Source organism: Molossus molossus, unplaced genomic scaffold, assembly GCF_014108415.1.
Source record: "Molossus molossus isolate mMolMol1 unplaced genomic scaffold, mMolMol1.p scaffold_m16_p_26, whole genome shotgun sequence".
Taxonomy (NCBI): domain Eukaryota; kingdom Metazoa; phylum Chordata; class Mammalia; order Chiroptera; family Molossidae; genus Molossus; species Molossus molossus.
The window spans coordinates 111,311-136,555 of NW_023425362.1; the positions used below are offsets into that span (position 1 = coordinate 111,311).

Here is a 25,245-nt window from a genome sequence, read left to right on the forward strand (position 1 = left end):
TTTCATTTCTTATAAATTTATTACATAATAATATTATAATAATTATTATCAATAATAATAATATAAGAAACATAGATCTCTGTGGGGTGTATCACAACGTCAGGGTCAGGAGGCCTCGGGGCTGGAGCAGGGGTGAACTCCCCTGGATGGAACTCCATACAAAAGGAGGGTGGAGCAGTACTGACCCTGTAAAGTTAAAAACCCAAACTGAACGGAACCAAAAACCCACAGGTGAGTGTGAGACTGTGTGTATGTGGCAGTCTGTTACAGTGACCGCTGCTGTGTGTGACCTGGTCTGTTCGTGGAAGGGTTACTGGGTGTGACTCTGCCCAGGGAATGAGGCCAGTGGGCCAGGACGGGGCGGGCACAGACCGGCGTGCCAGGCCCCTGGGCTCTGAAAACTTCTGTTTTCTGGGTTTTTTATTTTTATTAAAAAAAGCTAGAAATATAAACAGAAACTTGTGAGTGACGTGGATGGAGCTTAGTCCAGACTCCAAACCCTAGGTTTAAAAACGTCCCAGGGCCCCCCACCCCACAGGTCATTGCTGAGTGTGAGGAGTCACAGTAAGGGGGGCTGGGGTGCCCTCTGGGGTCTCTGCTTCTCCCCAGGGTTTGCGATGGTCTGACTCTAGGGGTCCCCCTAGGGTCCCCCCAGAAGCCTGATGGGGTGGGCACTGCCTCCAGGGCCCTCGGGGGCCTCCCCAAGCAGCAGAGCTTCACCAGGCAGCCTGCTCGGGTGAAGCCGGCGGGCGTGCTCAGGTGACGCTCTGGAAGGGCAGGCGGGACAAGCAGGGGGTCCAGGGGGCAGGAGGGCCTCTGACTTTCTTTGGAAGTGGAGACGGGGTGCCCTCGCAGGTGCACACCCTGTGCGTGCCCCCGAAGCCCCACACTACTCAGGTGGCCCTGCGGGACCACTCTCCTCAGGCACACAGGGCTCCGGTGCACTCAGCCGCACCCAAAGCGTCAGTCACACGGGTGTGCACACAGACAGGGCGGGGACGGGAGACTTTGGGGTCTGAGGCAGAGGCTTCTTTGCTGTAGTTGCCCAACAGTGTGGGGAGGAGGCCAGACCCCTCCTGGGGGCGGGACCCTGTGAGGGAGATGTCTGGGAGCAGGTGAGGGCCTTGCTCCCACCCCCAGGGCAACGGTCTCCCAGGCCACCAGACCTTGCTAGTGCCCAGCAGGCCTGGCTGCCTGCTGCCCCTCCTCCACGCAGCACCTGAAGGGTCGTGGGGCACACTATAGCTCAGCGAGGGGAGAAGGCTGAGGCAGGGCCGCAGGGCGGCTACTAGGACCCTGGCCAACCCCAGACCAGCTGGAGCATCCTCCGCCCCACGCGGGGTGGCAGTGGCAGTGAGGGGCCAGAGATGGAAGACTGGGCAGCCACAGGGGAACCAGGAGGGGGCTGGGGGGCAGGGAAGGGACGCTATTAAGGACAGAGATATTGTTTCCTTTTCTCGTTCCAAATATAGAGTGGATTAAAATATGCAAAACAAGGGGGCTCCTTGGCCCCCAACCAAGAACCCCAATGTCTCCCCCCTCCCCCCGAGTCACCAAGGTGTGTCCTGACCTCGCATGCTGGACTAGGTCTCCCCTCTGGGACAGTAGCCTCCGGGAGCTGTGTGGGAGATGGTCAGGCCGGAGATCCCCACCTCCAACCCCTCGGGCTCCAGCCTCCCAGCCTGCGACCTTCCTGACCATGTGCTGGGGTGGGGCTCGCCGGCGGCCAGCCGGGGAGGGCACTAAGCAATGTACAGGGCAAGTCTCCGAGCAACAGCAAACAGGACGATTCATGCAACATTCCTGGCCCGGGCGCCGTAGTGGGGGGCAGGGGCCGAGCCCGCGGCCCGGGGTAGGAGTGGGGGGCCCTGCCCGCAGGGCGCGGCCGGGGCGTGAGTGAGGGTGGGGCGTCAGCTGCCCTCCAGCTGCCTGAGCGCGCGCTCGATGTTCATGCGGTGGCCCACGCGCGTGACGCCCAGCTCCACGAAGTCGTCCTTGGTGAGGGCAGGCAGGTGCCCGCCCTCGATCTCGTGGTCCTCGAAGCGGTCGCGGTGCTCGCCCAAGTGGATGCTCTCCAGCCAGTCGCCCACGTCGAACTTGCTCCACAGCTGCAGCGGCTTTTGCTGGAAGGGCCGGCGCGGGCCGGGTGCCCCGGGGCCGGGGCCGGGGCCGGGGCCGGGTGTTGGCGAGGGCAGCGGCGACGGGGAGGGCGAGCGGCTGCGCGCGCTCACGCTGCGCACCACAAAGCGCACCTCCTTCGGCTCGTGCGGGATGGAGAGGCTGGACGACTTGAGGATGGTGGGAGGCGTGAGGCCGAAGGGCCGCCCCGCGCCCCCCGCGCCCGCCCCCAGCCCCTCCACCCGCTCCAGCGACGCGGGTTTCACTGGGCTTGGGGCGCGCCGCGCCACGGGGTAGCGGCCGCCGGGCCGCACCGGGTAGGAGGCCCCGCCGCCCGGGCCCCCAGGGCTGCGCTGCGCTGAGATGGAGCTCAGCTCACCGAGGCTGCTGAAGAGCCTGCGGAGGGAGAGGGGGTCAAGGCCAGGTGAGGGGCGCCAGGCGGGGTGGGGGAGGGCGCAGGGGAGCAGGGCCAGTGGCCAGGAGGATATTAAGGGGGGCTGGGACTGGAGGGGTAGCCTTAGGGCCAAAGGAAGAAAGAGGGTGGGATCCCACGGCTACTGCCGCCATTTGCTTGGCCCTCAAGTGAGCAGCAGGGCCCTGCGGGTGTGGACGGGTCGGGCCCTAGACTGAAAGACATAATGAGGAACGAAACCAGCAGCCCCTCCACTCCACTGGGGCTCCGAGACCAGCCAGCCCAGCAGAGGGGACGGCCTGGCATGGCAGAGGGCCGCTGCACCTCCCTGACAGCCACAGACACTGGCTCTGGCACTGCCCATCCACCCAGGCCCTGGAGGGTGAGACTCCGCAGAACCCTCGCCAGTCCCCACACAGCTCTGCCCTCAGGAGGAGGGAGACCCAGAGAAACCTGGGCTGGCTTCGGGGACAGCTGAGTTGTGATCAAGGCTGGCTGCAGCACAAGGCTGAACAAGTCCGTGGCATCAGACACACAGACGAGCAGCACATGCAGGGCAGGTCTGAGGTAGCGACACACCATGACACTCAGCCGCCCTGCACGGGACAGCACACAGCAGTAACAGCATCCACACGTGTCAGACATGCAGCAGCAGGGCGGGGGCCTGCTCGTGACAGGGACGCGCATACGTGAGCAGGCATGCACACGTACACACACACATAACCACACACCCACACAAATCTACAGATGGTGCCTCAGTTTCCAGCATCACCTGGCAGGACCCTCCAGTCCCTCACCAGCGTGGCCACGGTGGGAGGCCTGCCTGGGGAACTTCTCCAGAAGAGGCCCTCCCAGACCCCCTCCCACCCCCTAGTGCGGCCGGGAGCCTCCGGAGGCTGTCAGCGGCACCGAAGCCCCGCGAAGCCGAGCAGAGCAGAGACCCGGTGGCCAGGTGCAGCGCGTGGACAGAGGCATGGGATGAGCATGCTCACTTACACAGCCGGCGCTCAGGACCACCGCGCAGCTAGACAGAGCAGCCACATGCAGATGGGCAGGAGAGAGCAATGAGAGAGAGTGTTAGCAGCCCGGCCCACACAGCAGGCGCACGGCCCACAGTCATGACCACAGTAAGGGCAGCCAGGTGCAGGGACCCCTGCTGGACACCCAGTGAGGGAGAAACTCGGGTGCAGTGCACCCAGGTGTGACGGGAGGGAGCAATCTGAAGCTGCTGGACGCAGGGGGCGAGGCCAGACTGGGGCAGATCTGGGTGGCTCCCGGTTGGCCTGAGCAGCCTGTTCTGCGACTTGGGAGGCAGACCCGTGGCCCAACACAAACACCCCCACCAGGGCCCTCACAGCTGCACTTGGAAAGCTGTGGGTGCAGCAAGTGCCCCGCAGGCTCCTGGCACCTGGGGATGTGCCGGGTCCCCTACGCGCTCTGCCATCTGACTGGCCTCTCTCCAGCTCCCATCCCACTGCCTCTCCTCGCCTCTGCCTGGGCTGGGCTAAGGACCCTCCTCTGGGTCATCTCTATGCTGTCCTCACTGGCACCTGGCGCCCATCCCATACCGCAGAGCACCCTCAGCATCCTTCCTCCTCTCAAAGCAGATTCTGTCTTTCCATCTCCCACCTGTGCAGGGCGGCTTCTCCCTGGAGACCCAGCTCTGCCACCCCCCACTGGACCTGGCTCCCTCCTTAGCCACTGTCCCTGCTGTCCGCTCAGACCCAGAGCAGAGCCTCTGGAGGCGGCCAGACCGTGCCGCTGACGCCAGTGGAGAGGAACTCCAAGGACACTGGGGTGAGCCCAGGGGACAGATACTGACCATAAGAAGCCCCTGCCCCACCACACCTGATCTCCATGGCACCGTCCGCTGCATGGCAGGGAGAAGGGGCATTTCAAGAGGAAGGTGGGGACAGGGGAGTGATCACCAGGGAGGGGGCAGTGCTGGGAAGATGCTGAGTGAATGGCCTGTGGGATGGGGCCCAACACAAACACCCCCACCAGGGCCCTCACCCAGCAACCCGAGCCTGGGATCTGCATTAGGATGGAGCCCTGCCTGGCCCCACCCCAACGATTATATTTCAGTGGAGCCAGTTCAGGTACCTGGAGTCTGACATGTGACAGAAGCACAGTGACGAATTGGTGGAAAGAACACAGGGTGGGCACTGGGTCGCACTGTGGAGAGGCTGGGCCTGTGCCCGCAGCAGGGTCTGGGCTCCAGCAGGCCTGTCTGGGCAGCGCCGGGGCCCTCCTGCCTGACGAGGTGAGGTGGAGGCCTGGGGCGAGGTTGGGCAGGTGCAGGGAGGCAGGCACCGGCCAGAGACGGGGGCTGATGCTAGAGTGAGGGCCTGAGGGACATGAGCCACCAGGCGAGTGGAGGGCTGGGGCCAGCCACACTTCTGAGGGTCCCAAAGCATGTTGGAGATGGCAGGAGGCCTAAGAGTCTAGGGAATGGCCCAGGGCGCAGACGGAGCGGCTGGGGCACCACAGCCCAGGTGTCTGCTCCTCTTTCCCACCCTGTTGGGAACAGGGAACTGCCCACTTCGTCCCCGGGGCAGGAGTCCCAGCCGTGTCTGCACACCCATCACTGTGCATCATCCCTCTCAGCTGTCTGACGGCCCCCCAGCCAGGCTCCAACGGTGGGTGACCACGCCGTGGCACCGACCAGCCTCCCGCCCGCTAACACACAGCACCATCGCCCCTGACGCCCAGCAGCCCTCCTTCAGACGGCCCAGCAGGGCTGCCTGGCCCCAGCGACCCTCCCTGTCTGCTTCCTCGCGATGCCTTGGCCAGCTGCCCTATTATTGCCAAGCTGCCAGCAGGACCCCCTTGCTGACTGACCCACCTGCTTCCTTTCAAAGTGCCCTTTCCGCTACCCTTCCCCCCTACATGAGCTGACGAAGATGCTCTCTCTGTTGGTACCTTCTGCCCCACCCTTGCTACAGCTGTTGTGCCCAATGTCACCAGGAGGCCCAGCCAGAGTCTCCTGAGCTCCAGACCTTCACTGGGTCAGCACACATGCTCTTCCTCCCCGAGTCCCTGCCATCCCAGGGCCTGGGAGCCACCGCGAGCATCCCCGTGGGTTCAGCCTCGTGGCTGACAGGTCGCCAGCTCCCAGCAGTAGCCCAGCCCTCCTCCTCGGCCCCCGCCACCTGTGGGTCCAGAGCCCTCAAGGTCTCACCCAAGACCTTTCACCTCACCCCTCACTGTTTCCCTGAAATCCTGCCCCCTAACACAGAGCCGAGAACACAGATGCACCGAGAAACAGGCATCAGGCACAAATACCGTGACGTGTAGCTCTCAGGCCATCGGTACCAGCAGGCAAGAGAGAGTCCAAACTCTGGCCCGGCCTCTGCTTCAGGGTCCTGCTGTGGTGCTCAAGCCGGACCGGTGGAGGCCCGAAGCCTCTGACATTAGGGAGGCGTTCAGGGAGACAACCCCAGACACAGGCCTGTGAGCGCCACGCCCTCTGGTCCCGCCCGCACACCTGCTGCCGGCTCCACCCGTGTGCTGCAGACATCCCTACGCCCCCTTCTGAGGCCCCTTCCTGCTCCCCGATCACCTCTCCTGGGGACACACCTGCATGCATCCCCAACCTCGTGGGACCTGCAAGGACATGCTGGTCCCAGGGCCCCCACACCGGCCAGCACACAGCAACGTGTCAGGACCAGCCCTCCAGGCCCCTGCAGCCCATCAGACATGCGAGGGGGACGGGGCCTGGCGGGGAGGGCTCCTCTGGCTTCACAGGAACTTCTGAGACACTAACTAGGTGCTGAGGAAGCTGCCGGCGCAGCACAAGGACACTGAGAAGCACTGCAGGGAAGGGGCCTGTGACTGTTTCCAAAGCTGTGTCACCAGATTCTCCTTATAAACTCGGATGTGAGAGTCACGCAGCTGTGAGACCGGGAGCCACAGCAGAACCGGGTGTCGCCACAGGGCTCGGGGACACAGTGGACCTCACAGCATCGTGAGACCAGATCTGACCCCAGTGCCTGCGAGACAAGAGGGGCTCGGGCAGATGGGGCCTCGGACAGCACGGGGCTCTGAGCAGACGAGCGTTCTGCCCCCCGGACTAGACCCAAAGCTGGGGGTACAGAGCGGGTGGGTGGCCTGGGATCAACAGCCCCCAAGGCCAAAGGTCCAGGGCCTTCGGGCAGCACTGGGCACTGCATCCTCCATCTCCACCCAAAAAGCAAAGAATGCCCCTCGCAGATGAGCTGATCCTTTCCACCGGTCACCGAGCTCCAAACCCAGGACACACGGGGCAGCTTACCTAGCCCAGAAAGATCTCAGGCCACAGACTACCTTGTGGCTAAAGGACATCAGAGCGTGGACTGTGCCATCCCTGGGGAGGGGGCCAGAGAGGGGCGTGCGTGACAGGTGAGGACAGAGGTCGGCCTGGAACACGTGCGGGACTGGGGACAAAGGGCAGAAGTGGGACACTCCCGTTGGCTACGGCCGCTGCCCGGGGCCTCTGCCACGAGCAGTCCTCTGAAGAAGATGGCGTCCCCTGGACATCAGAGCGTCCCCGCCCTTGGACACGTGTCTGACAGGCAGTATCAGTAGAACTGCGGTCACTGAATGAGAAGTGACTGCTGGACTCCAGCCACACTGGCTGTAGAACAAGGGCAGCCCCGATGGGACCCGGCCGCTGCTGGCCAGAGTGACCCGGTGTGGCCACAGCACCCAGCACCCTGCTCAGAGGGGTGTGGCTTCTCCGGTCTGAGGGTGGGAAGAGGAGCACATGGAGCAGAAGCCCAGGGTGGTGCGGAGGGAAGGCTGGGAAGAGGTGTTTCAGGGCCCGGCAGATCGGGGCACCGAGTGGGCTCGGGCACAGTGATTTCAGAACACGTGTGCACTGGTTACACGCTAAATTAAGTGTTGGCTACGGAAAGAATGTGTGCACGTCCATTTGGGACGGCTGTGCATAACCCCGAGTCCGTCACCAGAAGGCTTTGGGGGACAGAAGCTCCAGATGAGGGGCAGAGAGTGGACAGTGAGCAGGACTTGGGGTCAGACAATGACACCACTTACTGGCTGCAATGGAGAGAGTTGCCCAAGTTGGTGAGGGCCATGTCGCAAGGAGGTCTACCGTTTTAGACTGTCCGGCACCTGCACCTCTGGTAACAGCCCCCGATTTTCCCTGGAGAACCTTCCTCCCTCCCTCTCTCAGCGCCTGTTCACTAGGTGGGCGGACCCCATGCCCAGGCTCCCAGGACAACAGGCCTGGACGAGGACAGCCCTGTCTGCCTGACCCAGTGACCGGTTCAGGGGGTGGCAGGGAGCCCGTGACGCCAATCACAAGCTGGAATTCTGGAGAAACTACTAAGCGAAGGAGGCTCACCTTCCAGCGGATTCAGAACAGACAGAATTGTAAGATCGTGCCCTTCCAACCCCATGTCTGAGAAAGGAAATGCGCACAAGGCCCTGGCACAACCCAGAACCAGGGGACAGAGACGAAACGTTGGAGACAACCACGGGACGGTGAGTTCAGAGAGGGGCACGTCAGGAGAGGCCAGCTGAGCGACCCCTCCATCCCGCAGGAGCCGGCCATGGGAACTCTGTGCTAGGTGTCTGGCCTCTGGTGGGGTTGGTCCTGAGCCACCTCCCTAGACCTCAAAGCACAAAAAACAGCACTTGCATGTGGCTTCATTCTTTCATCCGTTCAGCGGACATTTATTGAGGGTCTGCACTGCACCAGGCACTGTGCTGCCCACTGTGAATGGCTTCAATTTTCATGGGGACCAAGGGACACAGAGGGAGGAGAGGCAGACAGGGTGGGGCTGGCTGAGGCTGACCAGGGAAGCCCACCCTGCAGAGTCTGGGTCTGCAGGGGCCAGGACCTGGCTGCTCGTCCCAGCTGGACACCGGCCATGCTCGCAGCGCCCACTCTGAGGGCACTTTGACCTGCTGGGAAGGGGGCTTTCACGTGCCACTGGGAGACGGAAGAGGAAAAAAGGGTACAGGGCCCCAGAAAAGTTCATGGGGTGACAGGAGCTGGGGGCCACACTCCTAGACCACCCTCGGGCACCATGAGCTTCCCAAGCCCCCACTTATCCCTGGAAACCTGAACTAGAAGGCAGATTGGACAAGCCCTTGTGATAAGACCTGAAACCTCACTACTTCGTGAACTCTGCCTTGCACGTGGCAGGCAAGGGCAGCCCCACTGGTCAAGGGAGCAAGAAGGCTTTCTGAAGGAGCACGGGTGGCCAGCCAGGGGTGACCAGCTCTGCCTCAAGCCAGCACCCTGGAGCCACAGGGGTCCCTGTGGGGGCAAAGCCTTAGGAATGGGCTCAGCCCAGGGGCTCTGGGCAGCTTCTGCCCAGCCAGAGCCGCCATGCCCCCATTTCCAGGGCACAGTGTGGCCCCAAGTTCCCACCTTGGTTGGAGGCGGGGAGGCAGGACATACAGGGGGATGGGGAGGGGATGGAGAAGGCCAGAGGGCAGCTGAAGGTGCGGAGAGGTGGTGTGTTCGTCTAAGACAGTGCTCAGTGCACTTTCAAGGTTGCCCACAGGAGTCTGTGTCTAAGGGACTCTGAGGCAGTGCTGAGAGACAGAGATGCTTCTGGGACCAGAGAAAGAGTCGGTGTGGGCCCCCAAAGAAAAGGGTGCAAGAGGCATCTACAGGAAGGTGGCCCCGGTGGGGAGTACCCGGGGCCCCAGGGAAGCCGAACAGCTGGGCAAGGAGGGTGTGACTCCAGACTGGACCACAGATGACCCTTAGTGGCACGGGCAGCTTTGGTCCAGAGTAAGCACTGCGGAACCCCCGACAGGGAGCATCCAGGGGGGCTGTGGAGAGGCTCACACCCAGCCTGGGGCTCTGACAGGTGACAGCTCCCACTCTCAGCACAAATAGGGTGGAGAGAACAGCAGCCCTGACATTTCAGATCCCTGAGAGAGCCTTCTGTCTCAGACAGACAAAGCAAGGCCAGATGAAGGACAGAGAAGTAGACAGAGGACAGGAAGGGTGGGACAGAGGGAACCATGATGGACAAGAGGAAGACAGGGAGGCCCGTGGACAGGGGACAGGACCCTCCCCAACTGCCCTGCTCACCGAGCTGCCGCGATGGGCGACTTCTTGGAAGGGTCCAGCAGGCCGCCCAGGCCACCAACCGGTTCCTCCCCCAGGGAGCGCGTGTCTTTGTTCAGCTGCTGCAGGCGGGAGCTGAGCTCACTGATCACAGTTGGTTTGTCGTCTTCGGGCCCCGGGAGCCCCCGGCTCTCCATGGGGTCCCCCCAAAGCTTGGACCTTCTCTGGAAGAGGTAGCGAGGGCGAGCAGGCCCAGCGGCAGAGGCCGACCCGGCAGAGGCGGCGTGGTGCTGCTGGGCCATGAGCTCACTGTCCGAAGACTGCTTCAGCAGAGGGTCCCTGAAGGTCACCGGCCCCTTCCCCAGCGGGGACTTGAGCTTGGGCTTGGGAGGCACTGGTGGCTTCTCGAGTAGAAAAGTGTGTCCATCAGCGAAGGAGGTGTGGGTGTCAGTGAGTTCCCCGCTCTCGGAGCTCAGGGTGGACATGCTGGACACTGTGGAGATGGTGCTCGTGGTCTCCAGATGGGGGTCGCTGGAGCTGCGAGTGTCCGCCTCCTCCACCCCTGAGTCAGCTGCAGACTCAGGGGCGGGGGGCAGCTCACTGCTGGGCTTCCCTGAGGCCGGGCCTGGCACCGTGGTGGGTGAGGGGCCTGGGCCGGGCAGGGGGGTGGCCAGGAGCCCATTGGCAAACTCTTCGGGAGGTGGCACCAGCCCAATGCGAGCCAGCTCCTCTCTGGTCTCCTCGTCGCTAGAGGACAACTGGGCAGGCGGCAGGTTCACGGCAAAGACCAGCTCTGGCTCCTCCTCTGAGCTGCCCTGGCCTGGTCCAGGGTCTTTCGGGGTGCTGCCAGGGGTCTGGGCCCGGGGGCTGGGCAGGGGCTCTGCCACCACCGCTGACTGTGTGGGTGTGGGGGCCAGCTCTGGGGTGCCTGGGCGCTCCTCTTCGGCCCCCAGCCCGCTGGGCTCCTGCCCATTGCTGGTGGCGTGGACAACAATGAGGCCGGCTGGCCGCTGCAGAGATGTGTCCAGGACGCTGAGGATCATGGACTTCTTGTCCTCTGGTGACTTCCGCTCCTCCCGGGGGGCTTTCTCCGGCTCCCTGCGAGCAGGCACAGGAACCCAGGCTGGGCTCCTCGGGGAGAAGGCTGGGGAGGCCAGGGCTCCTCGCTCAGAGTCGCGCGCTTGAACGTCCACAAACAGAGGCCTAGAGCGGTCAGCGTCAGGGCTGTGCACGGGCGTGGGGGACCGGGAGGGCGTCTGGGAGGCCAGAGCCCGCTCCCGCGCGGCCAGAGCAAGGGCCAGGGGCGAGCTGGGGTCCAAGGGTTTGCCAGTGAGCGGGTGGATGAAGGTGGAGCCGGAAGGCCCAAGGCTCGGGCCGCTGACCAATGGCTTCAGAGCAGAGACGGGGGACGGCAGCAGCAGGTCGCGGCCGGTGGCAGCGCTGGCCCCCAGAAGGCGCTCGTCGATGGAGCGAGAGGGCTGCAGGGAGGGCAGGTCTGTGCTGGGGGGGCTGCCCTCGACAGCGCCCACCGACAGGAACACAGTGGAGCGGCGCCGCTCCTCCAGCCGCCGATCCTTGGCCGGGCCTGGGCCACCGAACGCGAGCCCGGGGCTGTCCCCGGGGCTGTAGTCGAGGCCACCGGGCCGAGGCCCGCGGTGCGTGGGGGAGGGCTCACGGGCGAAGCTGCCGCCTCCCGGGCCGGGGCTGCCCACAGCCAGGGCCGCGCGCTCCTGCGCCTCCTCCACCTGCAGCTGCTTCACCAGCGGGCTCTTGCGGCGCTGAGGCTTGGACGGCGCGAACAGGCTGGCGCTGAACGCGCCCAGGTTGGCGTAGGGGCTGTCGGGACCCGGCGGCCTTGGCCGGCGCTTGGGGCGCTCCGGCGGAGTGGCTGCTGGCGGGGGCCGGGAGACGTCGCCCACCTCGGGCGCCGAGTCCTGCAGGATGATCATGGAGCGTGCGCGCTTCTGCCGCTCGGGGTAGGGCAGCGGACCCAGGGGTGCGCCGGCCTCGTACAGACCAGCAGCCCCCGCGCCTAGGCGCGCCTCCAGGCCGGGCTTGAAGCTGGAGCGCACGGTGTCGTAGGCCCGGCCCGGCGGGGGCGGGGGCGAGAAAGCGGGGGGCGGCCCCGAGTCAAAGTAATAGGGCGTGGGCGGGGGCGGCGGCGCGGTCTGCGGCGGGGGCGGGATGCCACGGCCCTCGCGCGCCGTGTCCTGCATGGACGTGCTCCGCGGGAAGCGCCCCTCCAGCAAGGACGCCAGCTTCTCATCCTCCCCTGCGGACAGAGGGCCCCGGTGAGACTGGCCGAGGCGCTCCGCCGTGTCTTCCGAGAGGCCCCTCGCACCCCAGCGCCTGCCCTCCGCAGAGGCCGCCCCGCCCCAACTCCACCCCAGGGCAGCCAGGGCCCCAGAAGAGCGAGGAGGCCCCTCAGAAGTTGGCGGGAGGTTCTAGCCTAATCAAGAGGATGGGATCCGGCCGGGCATGGGGCCCGGGGTCAGAGAGCGGGGGAGGCTCAGGGAGCTGAGAGCAGAGGATCTGAGCAAGGCCCGGGGTCTGCACCCCAATACCGTTGCTAGTTCAGGGGGGGGTTCCTGAAGACTGGGGAAAGGTATCAGTTCAGACATAAGGTAGAGGGGAGCCCACCGACAGAGGCTCTGATAAGAGGCCAAAACTGACCACAAGACTTGGGGCCAAGACCTGCCCAAACCCCGGACATGGAGACACCCCAGGAGGGCAGGGGCAGCCCCCCGCCAAGGGGCGGTGCCGGGCTTCCCACCGAGCCGGAGCCCATCTCAGAACCACAGCAGTGAGACGGCAGGTTTCATCGGGAGGGCCTGCGGCGGCGGGAGGCGGGAGGGCCCCTCCAGAGCGGGCCTGACACACTGTAGACCAAGGGACAGCTGGGCTGTGACCAGTGACGCCAAGCCCCTAGTAGGAAGAGACGATGCCCAGGCGAGGGGGTGTCTTGTGCATGTCCAGTCCAGAGGCATGTGGACAGCGTGGCCTGGGAGAGGCTGCCAGGCCCTGCTGTGACCCTGGTGGCTGAAACTCAGTAAGGTTGGGTGGAAGGGAGGGCAGGAGGCATGGCGACAATGGAACTGCTGGCTGACCACCTGACATGTTTCAGTTTTACTCTCATCGGCTGTGACCCCAGGTCAAGCCTGAGCCCCTCTGAGCCTCAGCTCTCTCCTGAGCATCACACTAAGGTGAACCCCAGTCTGCCTGCCTCTGACATGATTAGAGTCTGAGCAAGAGCAGGGCAGGGGTGCTCAGGGCTTGGTCTTCCGCTGCCTACCTACAACCACAGGACTTCCTGGTAGACACAACACGGACACCTGTGCTGCAGGTGTATTCACTTAGGCCAACCCAAAGAGTCTCCTGGAGTGCCGTGGGGATCTACACCTGGCCTCCCTCTGGACTCGGTGATATTTTTATGAACTCACTACGATGCAGCTTGCCTGTCCCCAACCACCTCCTCCGTTAGCCAGCGCTCTCGCCAGGCCGCCCACGCCTGATTTGCATGTTGTCCTGCATAACAGCTCCTGTATCCCCGGCCCAGCAAGGGTGGGCTTCGGTGTGAAGAGGCTTTACTGTCTGAAGTTCCTTAACCTCTCAGCACTTCAGCTTCCTCGTCCCAGGAGCACTGCCTGCCCCTGTGGGCTGTGTGAGCTGGAGCCATTTAAAGCTTACAGCACAGGGCTAAGCACCTGGCAGTGACCCGATGGGCGCAGAGGTCCTCGTGACGGCTTTTAGGTGCGCCTTCCACCCCCACTGCTGGACACGCACAGCATGTCACCGCCACGGGCCTGTGCGTGGCAGAACCACACTGCAAAAGCCGGTGCTCCTAGAGGCTGCAGGGGGTCTAGCCTGCCAACTCTAACTTCAGGTGAACACAAGCCACCTGCCTCAGCATGAAATGGGGAGTCTGTTCTGATGCCTCCTGGGGTGGGCAGTGTTCTCTGTGAGCACTTCCCTAGCACTTAAGTGACAACCTAAAAACGCTGGACCGATGCCAGCCGTCGGGCTGAGGACTCAGCTGTGCGCGGCCCACCTGGGGAGCCTCAGCGTGGCCTTGGAGGCAGTTAGGTAGTAGATGGTCCCATGTTTATGAATAAGGACCCTGAGGTTTCAAGGACTGAATCGTGTGCCCGGGGTGGGTGCCCCAAGTGTGTGCTAACTTGTTCAGCAGGCCAAGGCGAGGGGGTTAAAGGCCAACCCCTCTCAGCTGACGTGTGGCCAGAGCACCAGAGGGTCTGGGACAGTGAGTGGGGAAGAGCTGCCCCGCCCCCCACCGGCTCCTGTCCTGATGGGCAGGCAGGGAGGTCTGAGCTCATCAGTCCTAGAACTGGGTGTGGCTGAGGGGCAGGCTTTCAGGCAGTGAGGGCAGGTGGAGACAGTGAGTCTGGTAGACCCAGGTCAGAGGGAGGCAGAGACAGATGGCCCTGGATGAAGCAGGAGAGGGCTGGGGCTGGTCCCCAAAACCCAAGGCAGTGGGAGCCCACAGAGTGCCAACTGCAGGGATGAGGGGGTATCTGCTCTGCAAAAGGCCCGTCTGACCCAAGGTGGAGCTGAGGAAGGGAATCTGGAGGACGCCAAGGCAGTGGTCCAAAAATAAGGCACAGCCCTGCGGGGTGGGGCTACGAGGGTGGTGAGGCGTCAGGCACACGGCGCCGGATAGGGCAGTCCACCCCGACTTTGCCGGGGAAGCAGAGAACAAGGAAAACACCACAGAGGATCCCCAGGGCTTAGGCCAGCATGGCAGGCGGGGTGGAGTGCCTCAGAGCTCCAAAGTGGCTGCAGTCTCCCCTGTCCTCTTCCCACCCTCCTCCCGACTGAAATGACCACAGCAGTCCCTGAAGGACCACGCCACACATGTCGGATGGCCTTTATCAGCAGTTCACCACATGCTCTCCCAGAAACCCCCACTCATCCTGCGTGTCTAAGCTCAGACACCCCATCCTCCAGCCTTGTGTGACACCCAGGTGTGGTTGGTACCCCCTAGTTGTCTCCAACTGCACATGCTCCTTCACGCTCACCATGTAACTGCCAAGCTAAGCTGTCTGCACGTGTCACCCCCCCAACCGAGCCCCCACACTTGGCCCAGGGTCAACCTAGAGTGGGCATCGATCGTCAGAGGTCCCAGGGTGAATGAGGGGTGGGGGCTGGGACAGCTGCTCGCCAGACAGGTGACCAAAAGGCAGGCAGCTGTGGGGCCTTGGGCAAGTCACCTGACCTCTTTGCTGAGTGTCATCATCTGGAACACGAAGTACTAGCAGTGTCCCTACCCAAGTGCCTCTAAGGACCGTCCAAAGCAGTGAGCACAGGGCAGTGTTGGATAAGTGCTGAACGAGCATGTACTGGTCAACAGATGATGGCATGGTGAGGTGTACATGGACAGATGGGTGGACACGTGGATGGATGGACGGCGAGCAGGAGAGGGCACTGGATGCCTATAGGGATGAGCAGCAGGTGGGACTTGTTAGATGACCGGGCCCAGGGTCAAGAGAAGACATGGCCGATGCAGGGTGTGACATTGCCTGGGGTGTGGTGAGGCCCCACGAGACAGGTGCAGAGGCAGGGAGACCAAGGACACAGCCCCGAGAAGGACCCACAATGGTGTGGTTTGGGGCTGGGGAGGAACTGAACATGTGCAGCTGAGAACCGAGGGTAAAACCAGGAGTGTTGTCCTACAACTGGGAGAAGTTTCCTGTACGAAGGGACAGAAAAGTCAGATGCTACCTGAGGCCACAAAGAGAAGGGACAGAAAAGTCAGATGCTACCTGAGGCCACAAAGAGAAGGGCCAGTCAAAGGCACTGGGAGGAACACCCCAGAAAACACTGGTCACCCCGGTGGGGGCCATCCCAATTTTAGGTGCAGAGCTAGCCTTCCGCAGGCTGAAGGACGGGGGGGACGGAGGACAGCAAGCATAGGCTGACTTCTGGAGAAAACTGGCCATGAAGGAGAGAGGTACTGATACCTGGGGGGGGGGGGGGCAGGTTCAAGGGGAGGGGAGGTGTAGGGTCAGAACCATGGCAGGTACTCAGGCATCTCGCATAGAAGACAGAACCAGGGACGGATGCTTGTGCCTGCGGGAGGTGTATCGGGGGACCCACAGGATGGGGAGCTGTGGGGGGAGTCCCAAGGGTCTGTTTTAGCAAAGTCTCTCTGTGTTTATTGAAGGACTGACCCCTCCCCCACTTGTGTCTGCAAACATGAGACTCCTGGGCTGGAGCCAGGGAGAGGCAGGACTCGAGAAACTGGAAACCCCAGTTGAAGGTGGAGACGGAAAGGGTCCTCCAGCCCCATGTCCACCCTGGCCACAGCCCAGCCCCGTTCCTCCCGGCCCCGGGCAGACCCCAGCCCAGCCATACCTACAGACTTGGTCCGTGGAATCCCCTTCCGCAGGGAGCCAGGCAGCTTCTCTGGGCCGGGGAGGCCCTGGCGCTCAAACAACGACTGTGGAGTCGGGAGGGTACATGGAGGTTCCAGGGCACTGGGGCCCCCAGGTGTCCACCCAGCCCCACCATGCTCTTCCTAAGCCTAATATCATATACCCCAGGTACTATTTAAAACGTGCTGGTGCCCAGGGGCCTGTGTCCAGAGTAGGGCCAGCCGGCAAGGGCCTGGGCAGAGGTCGGATGGTTGATGCAGAGGTGGCCAGAGCAGACAGGGGCCCTGGGTGTGGCCCAGGAGAGGCTGGAGGAGCAGCCCAGAGGTGCCCAGAGAACAGACACACACTGTTTGTGGCATGACAAGGCTGGCACAGAACCTGCCTGAGCCACCAAACGCCACTCAGCATGTGGCAGCTGTGGCCATTCTAGGGACAGAGGTGGGCCCAGTATCTCCAGGAAAGGCTGAGGTCCTTCATAACCACCCTGGAGTGTGGGGTCTGTCGGACCCCACCCCAGGAAATTCACAAGCCCCCGCCCACCCCCACGCCCAGCCGCCGGGAGCTCACACTGATCTCGGCAGGAGTGATGCGCCGGCTGGTGGGCCGCTGCTTGACGGTGGCCGCTCTCGAGTCCGCATCCGCGATGTCCGGCCTCAGGGTGGGCTCTGTGGCAGCCGCTAGGATCTCGTCGAGTTTCTCTGCACAGCCAAGAAGGAGCCTTTTCAGCCGCCGTGACCTCGAGCAGCCCTGCTGTTTGTCCCCCGCACGGCCGGCCGGTCCCCGCGCTGCTGAGGGCACCTCAGCCCCACTCCCCGGGCATGCGTCCCGACCAGGGTGGGCCCTCACACACCAGAGCCCAGACCCGCTCCAGCCTGCCTCGCCATCCTCAGGGAGGTTCCAGGTAACCCCGGAAACCCCAGGAAAAGGCCAACTGACCACCGGGGAGAGGACCCAGACGAAGTGTGAGAGCCCCGGTCTTCCCGAGACCCCGTGTCCTTTCCTCTCACTTTTCTCCTCAACACGAGGCGTCACTGCCCGGGCCCCGGGGCACCGGGACAGACCCTGGTACAGCGGGTGCCCAGAAAGGATGCGAATCAACCAAGAATGAATGACAGCTCACCGCCCCAGGCTGGTCAGGAGGCCAAAGAACCTTCATCCAGGTAAGAGGTGCCAAGAGGAAGGTGTGGGGGACAGTCAGGAGGGCAAGGAGGACTCGGGGCGACACCTGAACTGGGCCCAGGGCACCGGGCAGTCTCGGGCACTACTCTCAAATCCGTTGTAAAAGAAGTTTTGTTTGTTTTTATTAAAGCTGTCTGATGCTTCTAGAAGTGGTGTTTTTGATCATGAACATGACTTGGAAGTTGTGTTAAACGTGTGAAGTGAGTCTGAGAACCATCAGGTCTGGTGGGGGAACCGATGGTCCGGCCGAGGCCAGCATGTGGGTTGCAGCAGGGTGTCCCCACCACTCCACCCTTCACTCAAACTCGAGATGCCCCAGCCCTTCCCAGCCCAGGGGCTGAGCCAACCTGAGGCCCCTGATCAGGTCCCTCAAGTGCCCCACGTGGCAGGTCTGTGGTCAGCCTGACACCTCCGGCCAGTACCTGCCGTTCCGGCTCTGCACCCGCCCGCACGCCCTGTGCAGGGCACACGGACGCCTGAGATGTCCTGAGCCCAGACCAGCCCCACCCTGCGCACCCCGGTCCTGGCCCGACCGCTCTGCGGCCCGGTTCCTCCTTCGACAGAGCAGCTTACGAGCGGCACCTGCTCTGGTGCCGTGAGCACCAGCACAAACCTAAGTGCTACCACTGTGCCTGGCTCTGAGCAGGCACTGGGTGCGTGTTCGCGGCAATCCTTCCCGTGCGGGATCCTCAGCTCTCGGGCTCCTGGAAGAAGAGAGCAAACGCCCTCCCTGCAGGCCCAGAGCACCCGGCCACCCGGCACAGGAGCTGATGGGAGCTTCACTCACCCCACACAGGCCCCGCGCGGCCCAGCTCCCAGTGTCCCCACTAGAGGGCCCCCTTGCTTGTTTCTGCCGTGAGGTGAACTTCCCTGTGGAGCTGAGACCACCACCACCACTGAAGTCCTGCTGATTTCCAGACTTAGAAGAGCTTACCCCTCACCCCACAACCACCACACGAGGGGGATACTGTCACCACCCTCGTTCTGCCCAAGAAGAAACTGGAGCTCTGAGAGACAGACTGCCCAGATCCTAGACCCCGTGAGTAAAAGGTCAGCCTGAGCCGCCAGGCTGTCCAGAAACCAGACAGACAGGGCAGCGGAGAGACACCTTCCCGGGGGAACGGGGCGCGTGCTCCTCTGGCCTGTGGATTCACAGGCTGCGGGCCCAGGTCTGGAACTCAGTCCGAGACCCGACGCAACGTGCCTGTGAAGGTAGCTGAGCACGGCTGCCGGCCGTGGGCGGTGGAGCTGTCCAGACGAGAATCATTTTCAAACGGGAAAGAATAAAGACTGCATACTACATGCCGGTGAGATTGACACCAATCCCCAACAAAATCAGAAAACATATTCTTAAAGACATCACTTTACACACTTAAATAAGGAAATGAAGCCCACTGGGGAACAGGGCTGGGCCTCTGGAACGGCCCACCCCCAGCAGCCTCACACACAGCCCTCCATGCACTGTGTGGGGCGCACCAGGGACGCGGCTGTTTGAACAAGCAGGGCCTGCGGGGGCGACGAGTCACCGTCTGTCCCTACAACCTGAGGACACGCAGGCCACAGCACAGCACCCTGGGAGCCCCGCTAATGAGCCGAGGACAGAACCAATGGCTCCAGAAATAGTTCATGTGTCAGCCTCAAAGGTGTGCACAAAAGTGTCCCCAGAGGAGACTTCATCACCTGTTTTAATACCTGAAAAGCTGCCAGGGAAAGCGCTTCATCTGGACTGGGGAAGGGACGGCGAGAACTCAGGGCCAGACTGCAGGCTGTGCGGGAGAGCCTGGGCTGCCGGCGGGCAGGCCCGTGTGTCCCTGGGTGAGGGACCAGGGGGCACCAGGCACATACACAAGGAGGGGGCCACAGAGCCACCTCTGGCTTCCATCTGACCTCCTGTCCACGTGAGAGGTGGAGGAAGCTGACAGAGGCCAGGCCCTGAGATCTGAACAGATGCGGACCTCAGTGCCCAGGCCCGTATCCCGTCCCCACATGGACGCTGTGTCCCCTGCAACCTCAAGCTGGACACACAGGAAGGAGCCTCCGAGGACATGGCAGATGAGCTCTGAGGTGGGAGCAAGGGCTGGGGAAGCCACAGCTGGGCAATGTGGGGCAGGGGAGCGCCAAGCTTTCTCCCCAAAGCTGTGAGACCCAGACTCCGCTCTGAGGGACTGACAGCACCCAGCTTGACCCCAAAACAGATCAGCACAGAAACGGGACCCACGGACCAGACACAAGGGGGCCCCCAGAGCAGACAGAAAGAAGCAACGGGGCCAAGTCAAGCATGGGACGTCCCTGTCCCCCAAAGCGCCAGGGCGGGGGCCCTCTGAACCTCCCCTCCCTGGCTCTGGGCCTCCACCCTGGGTCTCCCAGCTCCCAAGCCTATCGCTCCCCCAGGTCCTTCTACTGTGCCCCCACCAGATCCCAGAGAGAAGGCCAGCAGGAGGGCAGAGCCCAGGCTTCCAGACCACCCTGACTCGAACTGGAACCTCCTCACACACCAGCACTTCCCTGGACAGGGGTCAGGCGAAGCTGGGGCCCTGGGGACACAGCAGATGACTCACCCCCTTTCCTTCTCCGAATGGAGGCTTGGAATCAAGAAACAGAGCAAAGGGGGTAAGAGGTAGGCTTCATCCTCAGCACCCGGGCCCCATTCCCCACTCCCTGTGCCCATCTCTCTTCCTCCACCCTCCCAACAACCAGGACCTCCCAGATCCCCACAAACCCTGAGCTACACTCCTACCAGACCAGACGGACGAATCTGCCCAATGCCAAGTTGGTACACGGCTTGAAACTCAAGGCAGAAACCAACCAAAGACATATGCTTTTGTGTGCATGCACACACACGTGCACACACATTTGCAGTCTACCCACACACATGCACACATGATGCTCATGCATGTCCACTCACACACGGTGCTTATACACACTTGTACACATCCACACATATCCATTCACACACATGTACACAATGCTCACACGTGTTCACTCATACACGTGATGCTCACCCACTTATGTATATCCACTCACACGCCTACTCACACACATGTTCACACACTTCTTCATGTCCACACACATACAAACATGCTTATGCAACCCACTGACACACATGTTCACAGTTGTGCACATCCAGTCACACATATGTGCACACATGATGCTCATGCTGGCCTACTTATCCACATGACACACACACATCTACTCACACATGATGCTCACAAATGCTTGTGCACATGCACACACAGACATGCACACACATGGAGACATCCAGAGGAGTAAATCAAAACTTTCTTAGAGAAAAGGCAAGATCCCATAAAAACCAACTTTGGAGGCTACTGCTGGCCACACTGGTCCCCCCGAACATTCTACGTGGAGACTGCACATTGGCACGTCACCTGCCCCAACATTCTCACCACAAGGGAAAAGAGACCCAGAAGCTCCAGACTTGGCACAGGACAGTGGATGGACAGGAGGGGCTCGGACCCACCAGGGCCCTCCCTGTCCATGCTGAGTGGATGAGCACATGGGGACCACAATGGACCCCTTGCTGAAGGACACCGAGGCTGTCCTGCCTCCTTCTCCCACCTGTCCCAGGGGAGGGTCCCTACGCCACCCCTCCCTCTGCTGTTTCTGCCGCCTCAACCCTGCAGGGCTTTGCTTCTCCCCCGCACCCTGAGCAGCAACCTGTACGAGCCCCCACCCTTGCCACCTGCTGTCTGTCACCTCACACTCTCCTTTCTTTCCAGCTGTTTGGGTCATCTTCTCAGTAGTCCACAGCACCCTAGAGTCCCATCTTGACCATGTAACACAGGACTGACACGTTTGTGCTGGCAATGACCCACAGGTCTTCCTTCTATCCTTAAAACGCACAGACACTGGATCATGGGCTGAGCCCTTTGGTACGTGAGAACACCCTGACGCTGGCCTGGCTTCCTCGAACCAGGTGTTTCTAGAAGTCAGCAACTGGGCTGGATTCCCAGGACAGCTGCCCTCTGGGGGCAGGAGTCGCCTCTACTCTCAGTGGAGAAATGTAAAGAGCCTGTGTCCAGCTTCAGCCAAAGCTGTGACCCCTCAGTCAGCAGTGTGGACAAAGGCTCTGTGCTAATCTGTCCCTTAATCATCCCTCCCGAAACTCTGCTATGGAAAGGTGGGTGAAGATGGATGATGCTGACCTGAGGCTGCAGGAGTGAACCCCTGAAGACAAGGGCCACACAGCAGCAGAGGGAAAGGCCTAAACCAGAGTAGAGAGGAAGGAGGGTCTGCTGTTCACCAGTTTCTTCAGACAGAGCAGTCCCTGGTTCCCTAGATTACAGATCTGGGGCTGCCTAAGCACCTCTCTGTGCATAACTGGGAGGGTCCCTTCTGAACATGCAGCTGAGCACGGCTACAAAACAGCCTCTGGAAGGAGGCTCCTGGGATCTACCCAGCTGCCTAGTGGTACTGGTTTACTGATCAGTTTGGATCCTCAATCAGTGTGACAGATCAGCTCCTCATGACTAGCCTTGGACCCTTGTGACCCTGGAGCCAGAAGTATTCTAGCTTCTCTGCCTCATTCTTGAAGGAGGAGACTGAGCTCGATATGGAATTCTACGTGGGAAAGCATTTTCACACAAGACTTGGAAGTTACTGTCCCATTGTCTTCTAACAGCCACTATTGCTGATGAAAAGTCAGCTGTCAGTCTTCCCATCCTTCCTAAATTATCCACCTTCTTCCACTGGTAGTTTTTCTTTTTATCTGTCTGTGGTGGTGTGAAATTTTACTATGACAAGTCTAGATGTAGATTTATTTTGTATTTCCTTGCTTGGGACATATACTTCTGCAAACTGGAGTCTCATCTCCTTTTCCAATTTTGGAAAATTATTAACCATTTACTCTTCAAATATTGCTTCTTCCCCAACCTTTTCATTCTTTCCCTCTTATCTGCCCTTTGATCGTCTGTATCTCCTTGTCTCCTGTGCTGCATTCTGGGTGAATTAGAAGATGACATCTTCTAATTCACTGTTTTCTTCTTCGGCTGGGTGTGCAGAACAATCCCACCACACAAAGGGAATCCTGTTCATCCCGGACTTTTTAAATCTCTGTGGCTACACTTCTTGTTTCAATGACAGTTCTTTAGGGATCCTATTAATTCTTTTTTTTTTTTTTTCTTTTGGTCCTGTCCTGTTATTTCACTATGAATTCTGTTATTTCTCTTAAACTTTGTATTTAAACACCTTACTCTGTCTCTTTCATATTCTTCTATGATTTTCGGTTCTTTTGATACTAATTCCAGTTCTTGGGCTTGGTTCCAGCTTTCCCACATATCATGGGTCCACAACCACATCTCTTGCCTTTGTGGGGGCATCAGAACCCCAACCCTTTGCCCTGAGGATCTACATCCTGTCCCAAGCTGTTGTGGGCCATGGATACATCAGCTTCCTCTCATTCTCTTGGCTCTGATTTCTTTCTTCATTTTTGAGACATGGGAATTCCTATTCCTTCTGAGTTGGCTCTGTGTTTTTAAATTTTCATTTTATTCATATTTATGGGGAAGAAAATCCTGACCATGTCAGCCCAGTTGATCTTGTTGGTTGTCCTCCACATCCAACTAAACTGCAATCAGAAGCACCAGCTTGGACAAGGTGACTCAGCCCGTGGCCAGGTAAGATCAGGGTTCAGTCAGTGACTAAGGTCGGGAATAACTTTAGGGAACAGGTTTGGGTTCTTTCTGTGGCTGGAGAAGAACCAAGCCTGAAGCCAGGGTTGTAGCTCAGTCTAGAATCAGAATCAGGGTCAGGACTGGGTTAGATCCCAGCCTGGGACCAGTATCAGTGTTCTTACTATGGCTGAAGCCACAGCAAAGTCTAGGACTAGGACTGGGTATGGACTATAGAAGGACAGGGCACGTTAACAGTCATGCGTACCAGGACACGCTCACAACGAGGATGCTGATGGTCACAAATGTCAGGACACGGCTACATATATCTGGACACACCTGTGATGAGGCTGTTAACAGTCACATAGCTTGAGACATGCCCACGATGAGGCTACCGATAGTCGCTCTGGGATTGTGACCACAACATGCCCCATCAAAGCCCCAATACACTCTCGTGTGCCCCTTGCAGCCCTCGAGGGCCTGTGCCTTCACTGAACCAGTGAGGCGCGCACACCACGTGAGGTCAGCTGCTCACTGCCATTACCCTGCTTAACCAGTGAGTGAGCAGGCGCTGAGAGGGTGAAATAAATGCAAAAGTCACACAGCCAGTGCTCTGCAGAGCCGGGAGCAGAGCCCGGGCTCCGGACACCTGCCCTCTTCTCACTTGAATGAAATGAAGGAGCGAAGTCAGACTGCAGAGGGGCAGGCAGCACAGGCAGACACATGCAGACACACGGTGGGCAGGCCCCACACCACCACTGCCCTGGCTGCCCCACGTCCACCTCCAGCTTCCGCCCGGCCCTCGGGCCTCACCCTACCACTCCCACCCATTCACGTTGCCCTCTTCGTACATCTGTCTGTCCATCCCTCCTGCCCTCTCTCTGCCTGGCTCTGGCCCCAGTTCACTCAGCCTGGCTCCCACCCCGGGCTGCCCGCCACCTCCCGCCCTCGCCGCTCACCAAGTTCCTCGAGCTCAGCCGTCATGGACTTGGAGCGCAGGGTCAGCGTGGTGCTGGGGGCCCTCTTGGGGGGCGGCGGGGCTGCAAAGAAGAGGGAGGCCTTGGACCTCCGGTCCAGCAGCAGGCAGCGCGGGGTGGCCAGGTGCAGGTGCCACTTGCGCTCCACCGCCTGGATCTCCTCGTACTCTCGGGAGGACGCGTCGCACTGTGCCAGGATCTTGTTCAGGCTGCGGCTGGATGCGAACTTCTTCATGGCGCTGGGAGCTCAGGGGGTGCTGAGGGCCGGGCTGGGCCAGGGCAGGCGGGGCCTCAGGAGGTGGTCAAGAGCCCCAGAGGGGGTCACAGGGCTGGCCAACTCCAGCCTGAGTGCCCACCCTATGGGCTCCAAAGGCGGAGCAAGGGGCACCAGAGCCATGGGGTGGGGGCTGGGAGGGGCCCAGCAGGCTGGGGTGCTCCAGGGCTCCCCCAGGCCCTGGAGGCCACTGTCCCTCAGGGGACCAGGGTGTGGTCAGCCAAGCCAGGGCCTGGGCTGTGCCGGGCCAGCAGAACCTCCTGGGCCCCGGCGGAGCCGCGACATCGCGCAGGGAGAAGACGCTCTTCCTCTTCCCTCAGGTGCCGCCTCCCCCTCCCTCCGACAATGAGCGGAAGGCAGCGTCAACCTCACGGTTGCTATGGCAACCCCGGCCTCCAGGCAGCTGCTGGCAGAGCAGGGAAGGAGGGCTCTTCCACACCAGGGGCTGGGGGGATGCCAGCACGCAGGGGGCAGGGATCCGAGGAGGGGCGACCTGGGGTCAGGGGTCAGAGGCGGGGCCAGGGTGGCAGGCTAACAGCGGGGACTGGGGAAGCACCCCGGCCACGAATGGGGGCAGTTCCCCTCGTTTCAGACACCTGCTGTCAGCCGTCTTGGGGTCAGGGGTGGGCAGAGAAACGGGGGCCTGGGGTCAAAGGTCTAAGGTCAGGAGCCAGAGGGGAAGAGTCTGGGCACGGAGGTCTGACGCCTGACCCCTCACCTCTGCGCCGAGCCCCGTCTTCCTCCGGCTTCCTCGTCACCGACACGACCTTCATGACGAGGCGGTTCCCGCCCTGGCGGATCAGGGCCACCACCTGCTTGTGTCCCACCTTCACCACGTTCACCCCGTTCACCTGCACAGACAGCAGGCGGCGGGGCGTCCAGGTGTGTCCGGCTCGGGCTCAGCCCGCCAACAGGTGCGCCGGCAGGTGCGCCGGCAGGTGCGGAGCTCACCTCGATGAGGAAGTCTCCGGTGCGCAGCCCGGCCCTCCAGGCCACGCCCTCCACGTCCACCGACTCCAGGTACTGAAGGGCCGGGAAGGCCGGCGTGGGCGTGAACTCCTCGATGGGGGTCTCCGCTGCAGGGTGGGCGGGCGTTAGCAAGGTGCTCCCCAGGTGGAGGCGGCTGCCACTCGGCAACCGCCCGGGGGTTCGACACGCGAACAGGTGACAACCGGGCAGTGACCTAGGGCTGGGCAGGGGCGGGGCGCCCAGGGCAAGAGCCAGTGTGCACAGCCAGGG

At 61.5% G+C, this 25,245-nt stretch overlaps 1 protein-coding gene across 1 annotated transcript in view; it reads right to left on the minus strand.

Moving 5' to 3' along the window:
• The window catches only part of SHANK3 (SH3 and multiple ankyrin repeat domains 3), a 48,463-nt gene continuing 23,218 nt past the window's right edge, over nt 1-25,245 (minus strand). Inside the window, exons 16-23 of the mRNA XM_036278215.1 lie at nt 24,958-25,082; nt 24,725-24,857; nt 23,715-23,795; nt 19,687-19,710; nt 16,517-16,647; nt 15,930-16,014; nt 9,585-11,832; nt 1-2,514 (exon numbers count right to left, since the gene is read on the minus strand). Coding sequence (XP_036134108.1) covers nt 1,911-2,514; nt 9,585-11,832; nt 15,930-16,014; nt 16,517-16,647; nt 19,687-19,710; nt 23,715-23,795; nt 24,725-24,857; nt 24,958-25,082 — 3,431 coding nt within the window. The 3' untranslated portion in view covers nt 1-1,910. The remainder of the gene's footprint in view (nt 2,515-9,584; nt 11,833-15,929; nt 16,015-16,516; nt 16,648-19,686; nt 19,711-23,714; nt 23,796-24,724; nt 24,858-24,957; nt 25,083-25,245) is intronic.